This window comes from Lipophrys pholis, assembly GCF_963383615.2.
Source record: "Lipophrys pholis genome assembly, chromosome: 5".
In the NCBI taxonomy this organism is placed as follows: domain Eukaryota; kingdom Metazoa; phylum Chordata; class Actinopteri; order Blenniiformes; family Blenniidae; genus Lipophrys; species Lipophrys pholis.
This window is the reverse complement of record NC_137628.1, coordinates 14830967-14843475: the sequence shown is the minus strand read 5'-3', so window position 1 is coordinate 14843475 and position 12509 is coordinate 14830967. Positions and strand designations below refer to the sequence as shown.

Genomic DNA, 12509 nt, shown 5'->3' with positions numbered 1-12509 from the left:
AAAAGTATTTTGGTAACTTGGTGACTGAGAATCCGTGAGTGATTTTCCAGTGTCTCCCTCTGTGGCTTCCCGCATCACAAGACAGCTCCCTCGACTGTTGCAGCTACACACACCGTGTGATTATCCCCCTGGTGTGTTTCATTGTCTCAGTTATCGGGTACGTGTGTCTGCAAATGAATGTCAGAGCCTCCAGCTCTCATGTTTTCTTAGTTACCTGTGTGTTGCTAATGCTCATTAGTCTGCTGGATAGAGACGCTGTGTGGACCCCTCGACAGCTCCCATATTCCCATCACTGCAGCAAAAGTGTACACTGAAATTAATTGGGCTACTTTATGTTTTAAACATTTGGGTTGGTAATAACGTCAAACAATAAAAAATGCTTATTTAGTCATAATAAAGCTGCATGAAATACACATTAACACTGTGGCTTAGTGACCTTTAGAGGCAAGATGTGTAAACACATGTGAATTCATGAAACCTTTCTGGATGTTCAACTTTTACTTAAAAAAATTTTGTATGCTTCATGTGACCAATGTATAGTTGTGACACAGGACACTTCAAAAAATGTCAAAAAAAATACTTTTATTTGTTCAAAGTGACAACATTTCTTTCAGTTTATTAACATTAGCAAGCCTTAGTTCAACTTACACTCAAGTTACACAACAACTTCTTTTCATCTGGAAACACATTGTTTTGAGGTTTTTGTTTCAGAATCTTTTTACATTTACACAGCAACATTTGAAAATGATCTCCACTTGCATAGAAACAGCAGGAGCACAAAAGAATTATGGAGTTTTCATGGAAGCCCACTAAAGGGTGCTGTTGTTTGTTTTAGTAATGAAACAACACACACATGCGAGCGGAGAACAATATGATATAAACATTAACAATGGGATTACACAGACATTCGAATGGACGGACAGCCAAGTTGGATTGCTATTATGTTGACTAGTCTCAACTATAACACTACACAGTCCCAGGACAATATGGACTGGGAGTCATGACACTCTGGAGGCAAATGTTTTTGATATTGTTAATCTACTTGCGCAACTGCAGAATAATTTTGAAATACCAAAATTTCCAGACCATAAGCCATGAGTTTTTTATAGCTTTGAACCTCGGGGCTTAAACAATGACGCAGCTAATTTATGGATTTTTACGGGTTAACGAGCTTCATGCCGCCAGATTCTACTTCCGCCTGTATCTACTCAGATACAGGTTTGAGCGCCTCTGCTTCTCCAAAATTCACCCCAAGTGATATTTCTGTCTTCCTGACCTGTCAGGTGCTGCTTTATGTGGTCCAGTTTAACTCCAGCACCTGACAGCCCTCAGTGATGCATTCAGGTGCATCATGTAACTCCGATCTGCTGCGAAACTGGACTTTGAATTGAAGCAAGAGGTAATAATTAAAGAAAGGTTTGTACAGAACGATCATGAACTTCATTTATAAGTAAAGGCAAGATCATAAAAATGTTTTGTTAAAGGCAAAGTGCATCACGTGATCTACAGTTTGTAGATGGATACTGCCTGTTGCTCCTGTCTTCATTCACTCTTTTTACAGTCTTTAAACTTTTTTTTTTCCCATCACTTTCGGTTTCTCTCTGCCCAATGTGTTGGTCAGTTTTATTCTGCACCGTCCAAAATGCCATTTTTTGGTTGTTGTTTTTTGTTTTTTTACTTGATTATGAATGGCCACTGTTTTTTACATTCTGATGACCTGCTGGCTTGTTTACACAAGAGAGCACCTGATCGCTGTCAGGCTTAAGATACTTATTTGAAAGTAGTTTTCACTGTGAAGCTTGGGTATGTATTTATTGTGTGAATTGTGTAAATAATGTGATAATCTACTCTGTTGAGTTCATATATTTAATAATCTGATTCTAATGACGTCAGTGCTTAACCAGTCATGAACCTTACTGCATGTTACTGGACAGTGTTGTGGTTATTATGAGATTTACCGCTAGATGGCGACATTTCCTGTTGAGGTGTTTTTTTCTGATCGCCATGTTCTTCTTCCGGTTTTCCACCAATTAACTTCCGGTATGAGCCAAATAAACTCCTCTCGGTCAGGAACTCTGTAGGATTGAAACGTTTCTTCTTACTTCATGAACTTTTGAATGTCACTAACACCGACAGCCGTGTCCTTATGAGCTTAAAGAGCACCGACCTCCTCATGACGCCGTCAGTGTCCCGGAAGTGACACGATCAGTTCATCCAGCATGTCGCTGTGGTTCTCAGCCTGGCAGCGCTTCCCGCTGCCTCCCGCCGGGGTTAGGTGTCGCATGGTGGGCAGGAGCAGACGAGCCGAGCCGCTGCTGCTTGTCAGCGCCCGGAGGAGCTGCTCCACGGGTCAGGGGGAGGTCAGGGTCAGGTTCGCTCCCAGCCCGACAGGTGAGTCACAGAAACACAGGACCCGTTTGACTTCCGCAGGGTGTGACAGGTTCTCTTGTCAGTGTATGAGACGAGAACAATTACATGTTTACAGCTCTGTAAAAAAATCCCAAGAGAAAGGGGAACTGCATGGGTGTCTTCAGGATCGATATGCGTATGTTTGATTAAAATAATGTCATACAAAGACAATCAACAGGAGGGAAATCAGTGTTTGGTTTATATATAGTACCATTCAGACACAAGGAAATGCACAGTGCTTTACAAGGAACTAAAGCAAATACGTTAAACGACTGTCTGAACAGCAATACATTTTAACTCATTCTGTGTATGCTCAAATTCAAAATGACCTAATTTTAAATACGAAGACAAAATGCACTAATTCTTAAAAAACATAAAACAATCAAATCAATGTTAACTGATTGACAGCCTGTATTTTTCGTCTTACCCGGTGGCAAAAGGCCAGAAGTCAGAATCACTAAAGTCCACCAAAAACAACAAAATCACCAAACTGTTCTTCTTCTCAAACGCAGCTGGTGGAAACTGCACACATATGTGATGGGGAAAATGGACCATATCCAAATCATTTTGATATTACTCAAAATGCTCATGCTTACTTAATATCTTGCAGCCTCAGACACAGAAGCTGTGTCAAAATGTCGCTATAAGATGCACAAAAGGCTTTATATGAGTGACTATTTGCTTTTGGTTAAAAATTTAAGGTAGTGAGTTTTTATCTGCAGAAAGGAAATAAATACATATAACTGTTTATAAAGCACAAACAACATAACGTAAAATAACTTCTGTTATTTTCATGGAGGTGCTTCAGTGTTTGCTGCCAAAATGACCATTAATCTTATCTTTTGCAACACAAGTGATGCTGTGTCATTATTGTCGTACATCTTGTACATTTCCAACTTTGTCTGGAGAAAGATGGCGCAAGGAAGTTATTTGATGCACTAAAACAGTAATTACAAATGTTTACACTGCTGTCTGTGTATCTCTGTGTGCAGGCTTCTTACACCTCGGAGGTCTCAGAACTGCTCTGTATAATTTCATCTTTGCAAAGAAGTACGGAGGCAAGTTCATCCTGCGACTTGAGGACACTGATCAGAGCAGGCTGGTGCCTGGAGCTGCGGAGTCCATTGAAGACATGCTGGAGTGGGCTGGTAGGAGGCAGGAGCTTAATAACTCGCTGGCTTTTGTGAACTGTTACTCTGAATGATTGTGTCCGGAGGTCTTGCATTTAAAGGGGAAGATTCTTAATCTAAAGGAATCATTTTTTGACATTAGGTTAATGGATGGGTGAACCCCAGGAATCTTACAAATGACTGCAATACAATACAACTACAATGTCCTCATCACCAACGTTACAGGAATCCCTCCTGATGAGAGTCCTCGTCGAGGCGGGCCTCTAGGTCCGTACCTGCAGTCTCAGAGATTAGATTTCTACAGACAGACAGCCCAGCAGCTTGTTGAGAGCGGTCACGCTTACCACTGTTTCTGCAGCTCCCAGAGACTGGACCTGCTCAAAAAGGAGGCCTTAAGGTCTGGGCAGACTCCAAGGTAATACAATGCTTTGTTATTTCCTCCAAATCCCTTCAGATTTCGTCTGCTGTCAGAATCGGCATCCTGATTGTGTCTCTTTGTGCCGTCCAGGTATGACAACAGGTGCCGTCACCTGCAGGCCAAGCAGGTCCAGGACAAGGTGGCTCAGGGAGCGCCATATGTCATCAGATTTCGTCTGGAAGAGGGTGTCGAGCCGTTTCAGGATCTGGTCTTTGGTTTGAATCGACACGAGGTGGCACAGGTGGGATTTGTAGTGATGGGACATACAAAGATGTTGCAGAGACTCATGCATTTATGTATAGAGCTCCAGAAGCTCTTTTGTAATGTCATAGGCAATTTGTAATAGGCGATGAATGGACTTTTCTCCTTTTTTTTTAAAGCCTGTTGTCATCTTTTTGCAGGTGGAAGGAGACCCTGTGGTGGTTAAAGCAGATGGTTTCCCCACCTATCACCTCGCTAACATTGTAGATGACCATCACATGAAGATCAGTCATGTTCTGCGCGGGTCCGAGTGGCTCATCTCCACCTCCAAGCATCTCCTCATGTACAAAGCTCTCGGATGGCAGCCGCCCGCTTTCGGACATCTGCCGCTGCTGATGAATAAAGACGGCAGCAAACTGTCCAAGCGACAGGGAGACATTTTCATCCAGAGCTACCAGAGGGATGGCGTCCTGCCCGAAGCACTGCTGGACATCACAACCAACTGTGGATCAGGATTCGCCAGTGAGTAATGGAGGGATAATCTAAATCAGGGGTGCCCAACCCTGGTCCTTGAGGGCCCCTGTCCTGCATGTTTTAGCTCTCTCCCAGTTGCAACACACCTGATTGCAATGAAGGGCTCGTTATTGGGCTTTTTCACAACCTTGGCGATGACATCATCATTAGGTTAAGGTATGCTGAAGCAGGGAGAGCGCTAAAACATCCAGGACAGGGGCCCTCGAGGACCGGGATTGGAGACCCCTGATCTTAATGAAAAAATTGTAATAGTAAATTAGTAACAACTATTGTGTTGCTTGTGTTTGCTTGCAGCCAATCGAATGGGTCGGAGTATAGATGAACTGATTTCAGAGTTTAACCCTTCAAAGATCACAACTCATTCTGCTTTATTAGACCTGGACAAACTACCAGAGTTCAACAGGTGAGATGAAACTTTAGCTTCCAGCGTTGGTTTAACATCTGTATGTATTTCATACATTCCACTCGAGGGTCAAATTCACCACAAAACACATATAAGTGCTATTCTTAATTCATCCCCTGGTTTTTAGTCAGATTAACTGGTAGAGCACAACACAGATCAGAACTAAATTGTTGCAGTGAAAACGGAATCAAATCCAAGCAGTCAGGGGGAGAGTTTGTTTACACGTTCGCATTGACCCTTGCGGACAGAGAAATGATAACCCAGGGTGAGTAAATAATATTTCAGATTGCCCTCTTTTCAGCTTATTTATAACAAGTGTTATAACAAGTGCACATGGGCTCTAAAACAAAGAGAAATACATTTTCCGGGGGTTATTTTGCTGTAAATTTATTGCTCTGGCCCAATTACTAAATAACTAAACTTCATGTTTCCTCTGAACTAAGATGAGTTTGACACCTCTGATGTAATATCTACAACCAAAAGGTCTCGCAAAAGTCAAATGTTAAATTAGTATATACAGTTTGTTTAGTTAATCCTTCTTTAGTGAGAAGAAACCAGCATAAATAACACCAGGTTGTGACATAAATTCTCCTCTAACGCCATCATCAGGCAAAATGTTTGTTTTTTTCTTCTTCTTCACTTTGAACAGACGATTCAGTTAACCTCTGCTTCAATTCTACAAGTCCCAGAATGCTTTGCAGTCTCCTCTAGAGAAATGCCTCCACGTGTATAAAATGACGTCATACAAATAATCTCATTATCGAGCACGAACAGCGTGCTTCATTTGTATAACACAGTTCAGCAACAAGGCGATTGAAAATGCTTTATATGAAACAAACATGCTGTAACAAATGCAGAATAACAACAAGAAATGTGAATGAAAAGAAGGAAGGATAAAAAAGGGCTGCATTATAATAAAACTGAATAATCTGCGGGTGCGGGTTGGAACCTGTCCAACTGGTTTCTATTGACCACAAAGTCTAAAATAGATATTCTTTATCTCTCTGTGACGGTCTCAGAATCCACCTGCAGCGGCGGATAGAAGATGAAGAACAGTGTTGTTTATTGATAAAAGACCTACAGAGAGAAATTCAGCAGGTCTACCTGGCAGAGATCCAGGACAGAGACGTGCTGCAGGAAGACTACATCAGACGAGTGCTGCTTCTGCGAAAGGTATTTTCTGCTTAAACTACACCCTGTGTCATGTGGCGAAAAAAAGGTGAGACTTTAATTGTGTGGCCGTGTAATAAAAAGTGTTTCCTGTCCTTGGATTGTGTGATTCTAGTGGATGTTATTGAGGTTGTCGAGATTGATTCCTGAACCCAGTAATATTGTGAAAGACATGCAAAATCATTTATTGTCATATTCATGTTGTGTGAGTGAAGGTCTGCCTGAAGGTTTGAAACACAGAAAACATGAGCCAGCTCACAAAGAGTAAGCAAACCTATCCTGAGGAAGCATTTTAACTAATTTTACTATATGTTTGGATTTCTTTAGTCACTTTACATTTTTTTCTTTCATCATTTCTATATTTGATGTTTATAGATGTCAGAAAGTTATGTTTCAGGATACAGCGTCAGTTCTCACAGTTCTTAGATTTTTTTTTTTTGTTCTTGGATTTCTTTGTAAAAACATAAACACCTACTGTGGTTGTATGAAGTCATTCAACTTTCTTACTCACATTGTTAACGTACAGCATTGTTTACTTTATGCATTCTTAGTTTTGCATAAATTCTTGAAATAAATTCTCTATACATTGCTTGATAACAGTATAGAAGTGCAGGTAAACATAATTTTATTTTTTTAATACAGCAGGTAAATACATTTTCTTTTTGATTAAATAGAATTGGCAAAATTCCAGATATTTTACATTCATTACACATGAACTGAAACAGCTTTTTTTTTGTGGTATTGTTTATGATTTTTGCTCATAAGTCATTGAAATGCAAAACACAATATGTCAAATGAACAGTTAATAATATCAGATGAGTTTCTGTCCTAATTTGAGAAAATTATTACAATTTAATAATTAAGAAAAACATTTTCATGTATATGTTTTGAGTGCAGAATGTCTGACAAAGGGATTAACCTTTCAATAATATTCTAATTAAATTGAAACACAACCTCTGTATCATGATTTGGACTATACTAACTAATGTTTGCCTTTATATACAGTCCTTTGTCTTTGTCGTTGATCCTGTCAATGCTCTTGCTGTGTGTTGTTTGATGAGAGGCCTCAATAGTCTGAGGTCATGAAAAGAGCTGCATTGCACAGTTTTTAACCTCAGGTTGACTGAATATATAGAACAAAGTTGTTAAATTGTTTGTCTGAGTCTCACCTTAAAGTCACATGGACTGACTTATATGTTGTTCAACAGTATCATCTGACTGCTTACAAAAGGAAATGCATAGTGGCTTTTGTGGCTGGAGGAAAGTTCAAACCTTTGAGATTTAGTTCCTAAATCTTACTTTACATGCTTTTTTTTTAATTACCAACTGTCTGCTCCTACGGGAAACCTCATGTGGTTTGTCGTCTTCCAGTAATACTGAAACTTTTCTCTTCTCTCTTCTGCAGGGACACATATCCTCCCTGAAAGAGCTGGTCGGTCCTCTTTACTCCTACCTGTGGGTGCGTCCTTCCTTCTCCAGCCAGCAGGTGGCGGCGCTCACAGCAGAGGCGCAGCTCGTCGCTTCCTCTGTGTTGAAGTGTGTAGAGTTCACCCCTCAGACCTTCACGTTTACGGTGTTCTGGCAGTGCAGTGAACCGTCCTGCCCGTGTGTTCAGGTTGATAGAGGAGCGAGGTGATGATCTGTCAGTGGATGGACTCAGTAAAGACCTGAAGACTGTGGCCAAGCAGGCGACATCCACCAAGTACAAAGACGTGATGAAGCTGTTGCGGCTGGCTCTGAGCGGTCTGCAGGTATACATACACATCTTGTCTCACTCGTCTCGTGTTGAATCTGCAGGGTTTCCCTCCTGAAACCTGTTGAGCAGAAGTGAACGTCGAACTGCAAACTGAGCTTCAGTACATAAAACCATAAATCTCTCTTGTTCTACTAAAGACCTACAGATTTGATTAGCTGTGTGCAACTAATGATATTTGTGTGCTTGATGAGATTTGTGAGTGCACAGAATCCTGTGTGGGCTGTGCAATAAGCACTTGGTTAACGGCAATAATAGTAACGTGTACATGCCCACAGGGACCTGTAAATGTTTCTGTCCTCTCCTCCCCAGACTCTTTTTAAGAGATTTTGCTCTTCTGGAAAACACAGCGTTGTGCAATACTCCAGCCTTATTTGTGCTTCCATGATAACTTTTAGAATCACATTTTCTTCATTTCAACAAAAGTAAATACGTGTTCACAAACACATGGACCATTTCTAAGTGCAAAAGCTCATTCTTGTCTTTAATCTTTGGGCTGATGAATGGTTGAAATAACATGGAAGAAACAACGCAATAGCACACACAGAGAGTGGAAATCTAACTTTCAGTGTCTCTAATCTGAAAACTGCTTGAATAACATCTGAAACATACAGACTTCGTGTGGGCTGCCCTTCCTTATAATTAAGATCTTTTGACCCATATTCCATTTACACGTGAATCGTGTTTCATTGTGAAAAGATTGCAACTCGTCTACACTGCGGTGGTTAAAGTAAAGCTATGCTTGAGGGCGAACGTGACAAAACTGCAACACGACTGAGGTTTCATTCTGTCTAATGTCAGGAAGTGCTGCAGTTTCAATACTGTCTCACAAAGCCCAGCTATTGCCTGATATTAGAATGACGTCTTTTTAGTACTTTCAGTGTCATCTCTAATGCAGTCAAAATACACTTAAAATCACTTTTTGTTATTTTTTTTTTATTATTATTAAGCCTGTTATTAGTAACAGTCGCTATATCTGCCTCTGCGTTTCCAGTGTTGTGCAGCTTCATATAAAACCTGCTGAGCAGAAACATATGCATGCATTAAAAACTCTCACCACAAGCAGCCACAGTGCACGTAGAGAGCACTCGGCGAGCTTTGGCCTGACGATCTCTGGGGCAGGTTAAAAATAGCAGAAGTCATGCAGTCTGGACCAGACGTTCATTAATTCACTGGAAGCAGCATCTGATGCAAACTCTGCTTCAACTTTCATTTCTGTGATGGTCAGATGTTCTTTTTGGTCTGTCAGTTTCTACGTCTCTGCAGGAAATGCAGAAGGACTCATCCAAAGTCACTTTTATGACTCAAAACGTTTTGCTTGTCAAAAGGCTCCCAGCCGAAGCGTCACAGGGACGTACGTCAGGGGCCGAGTTTCTTAAACAAACAGGCTTGAAAATAGTCTTCTACTTGACTGGGAGAGCTCGGTGATGGAGTGCAGAGTGAAACGTGATCGTTGAGGTAAAGGTTTGCCCCATGTTTGCTCAGTCAAGCTCCGATTATTTGTCTTTCTGAGTGGTGATGTTTGCAAAGCCGTTGTTTCGTTTACCTCAAACTCATCACTCACACTAAATATTATTATCAGAGCGTTTTGAGGAAGTGAACGTGCCTTTCAGTGATTTTTTCAAAAAATTATTGCTCACTTTCATTTCTCCAATTATAAATCGAATAATGTCTTTGAACAGCACATTGGCACTTTTTTTACTTCAGTTAACAGAAAATCACAAAACTCAATGTTCAGTCTGACTTTTCATATAGTGATTTGTTATATCTAACTCATGGTTTCATGTTGTCATAGCTTACTGTTAATTCATTTGATCACAATATTGTCCTTCTCTTTTACCTAAACTTTGACTTTTAACTGTTTCTCTTTGATTTTTTTCTTCCAATTCAACTAATTATTTATTATATTTTATTTCTTTAATGCAGAGACCCTAAAGGCACATGTTTGTGTATTTTTTATTTTCTATTTTTTTGTCGAGACATGTTTGTCTACTTTACTCTCTCACTATTATGTTTTAGTACTACATATAAATTGAGATAAGATAAAGCTTCATAAGAAATCCAGTTATCACAGTGGCTCCACATGGCACAAAGCATATGAAAGTGACAAAATGAAAAACGATGAAATGGCTGGAAAATGTTTTCAAAAGGGGGAAAACTACATATTTGTTAAAAATGTTTAGCATTGTTGTCAAATATCTTCAGTTCTCACTCGCTCATTGAAACATGAACACGATTATTACAAGATCACTCTGTTTGTGGCACTTGAAGTAACATTTAGTGTTTTAAATATAGATTGATGTCATTGTGATCTGAGCTCTAAAACACTGGCAGTGAGTCTCCAGAAGTCACGCAGTGACGCGACTCACTCTGCACAGGAATAGAAAGAGAGGAACTTCTTTCGGATTGCTTCTCTCAGAGGATACCGTCTGCTTTAACCGTGCCCCTTCGTGACCGCTCGTCCTGTTTCCGTCCGACCCGCAGCAGGGGCCCAGCGTGGCGGAGATGATGGCGTCTCTGGGGTCTGCGGAGATCAGCCGGCGGCTCCAGAAGCTTCTGCCACTTCCAGACACGAGCTGACGAGCAAACGGCCTGAAGTTGAGCTCACCGGCCGCGAGGAACCTGAACACAGCTGCTGTTGTTAGACTAACCGAGAATCACATATTTTATCACATGTAACACTTGAATTATTTATATAAAGACCTTTCAACTCATTTGATGCCTTATTTTATTCTTTAACAAGACAAGACTTTAAAGGATCATCTGACACCACGCAGCCAACGGATGGAAAGTACCTTTTTAATGCAAATTAGCCTCACTTTTTCCTTACATTTACACTTTACCCATGGAAAGAGGTTAAAGAAGAAATATTCCCTCCCTTGGTTAATAAAACAGTGATGAAAAACAACAGTGCCGACTGATGTAACGAAGAAACAAATAAGGAAATAAAGTAGAATTATCTGCCCTTTCACATTCACATATACTCAACTACTGCAAACAAGTAGTATATTAGTAGCTTTATTGCATTTCCATAAATAAAATGTACCTTTACTGCGTTTCTAGTGACCTTTAATATCATCACGGAGGACAGGCTTCTGCTATATTTGTGATTTACCTCCTCGGGAATATCAGAAGCCTTAAAAAGAATTTGTGTAGTTCAACACTGTGACACTACTATTGGTGTTTTCAAAAGCGTTCTAACAGTTCTGGTGATGGCTCTACTGTGCATTACAGACCGTTTTTCACTAGAAAACGGGTGAAAATAACACATTTTCCAATGTGTCTGCTGTGTACTTCGACCTACCACACAGGAAAATGCAGTTTGTTTGAAGATTTTTTTTTTTTTTTTTTTTATGAACAAAAATATTAAGTTTCAGTCTTTCTTTGAGTTTATGTGTTTTATATTGTGTGCTTGCTCTTTCCTTATTTTTCTTCTACATTATACAACTGTATAACCTTTTCAAGAAATTGCAGAAAAGTGAAGGAATAAACACATTTGTTACACTGGAATGGAAATATTTGACTGTTTTAGGTCGACGGAAGCAACACATTACAAATGAGTAAATCACATTGAAGTTAACTTAAGTATTAACACGTGTCGGAATCGAAATATGACATCTGGTACTTTGTGCTTCACAGTGGTGTGAATGGTGGTTTCCCACTGGAATATCCCCTGTTCAGAGTTTTCTCTGATGACCCCCCGTTTACTTCCACAGTCGATTAACATCTGTGTTGGGTTTAGATAAATTACTCCGAGGTATATGAGACTGTATAGAAGAAGAATGTTGCAGCTAATTTTAGCTTTTAGCTGCTTTTGAAACTAAAGTCATTACGTCGGCACAGGAGAGTGAAAAGTACATGTTGTTCTGTAACGCAGTAAAGCATTAACATTGCATGTCATATGATTAACAAACGAACCTCTGAAATCAGAGATCATAGAGCTATGTTCAGCGTTGCTTCAGCAGAATATAATAATAATGATAATAATACATTTTATTTCTATAGCACTTTTAAAAAAGCCCAAAGACGCTTAAGAATACAACACTGGCTTGTTGGAGGAGATACGTTTGCCAACCTCGGTGTGAAGATTCACTCCCTTCACAGATATGAGCAGCTTCGGCGTCCACACTGCAGCATCATAACGATGCCATTCATACCTCCGTCAGGTGTCATGTTGTACACCGCTCTGGTATAGCAGGAGTTGACCTTTGGAGGGTACAATAATAGTTACAGTGGCACGAAAGGGAAATAAACAAATGCTACCACTTTTTGTCTCCAAATATACTGTTTGTCTTTGCATATTTGAATCTCTGGAGTATGTTTGGATGTTTTTGATTTTTTTTTTTTGCAAAAGAAAAAAAAAAAATGTTTTGATGTATAGGTTAAACTACAGTATTTTATTTGACGTTGTCTGCCATGGCACGCAAGATCCTAACTGCTTTTTAGTTTTGGTCGTTTTGTGACACAATAGTAGTTTCAGAATTATGAATT

At 39.9% G+C, this 12509-nt stretch overlaps 1 protein-coding gene across 1 annotated transcript; it reads left to right on the top strand.

Annotated features, from left to right (window-relative positions):
- Positions 1-2028: 2028 nt before the first annotated feature.
- On the top strand, positions 2029-11526 carry ears2 (glutamyl-tRNA synthetase 2, mitochondrial). The gene is made up of 10 exons (XM_080463039.1): positions 2029-2391; positions 3402-3557; positions 3765-3954; positions 4048-4198; positions 4359-4680; positions 4987-5095; positions 6115-6268; positions 7671-7801; positions 7881-8016; positions 10503-11526. Exons 1-10 carry the CDS (start codon positions 2220-2222, stop codon positions 10596-10598), a joined length of 1617 nt encoding a protein of 538 aa, XP_080319165.1. The 5' UTR covers positions 2029-2219; the 3' UTR covers positions 10599-11526.
- Positions 11527-12509: the final 983 nt, after the last annotated feature.

Coding starts and splice junctions, on each gene's coding strand:
- ears2 (XM_080463039.1), top strand. CDS start 2,220: ATGTCGCTGTGGTTCTCAGCCTGGCAGCGCTTCCCGCTGCCTCCCGCC. Junction 4,199..4,358: donor ATCGACACGAGGTGGCACAG/GTGGGATTTGTA, acceptor ATCTTTTTGCAG/GTGGAAGGAGACCCTGTGGT. Junction 6,269..7,670: donor GAGTGCTGCTTCTGCGAAAG/GTATTTTCTGCT, acceptor TCTCTTCTGCAG/GGACACATATCCTCCCTGAA.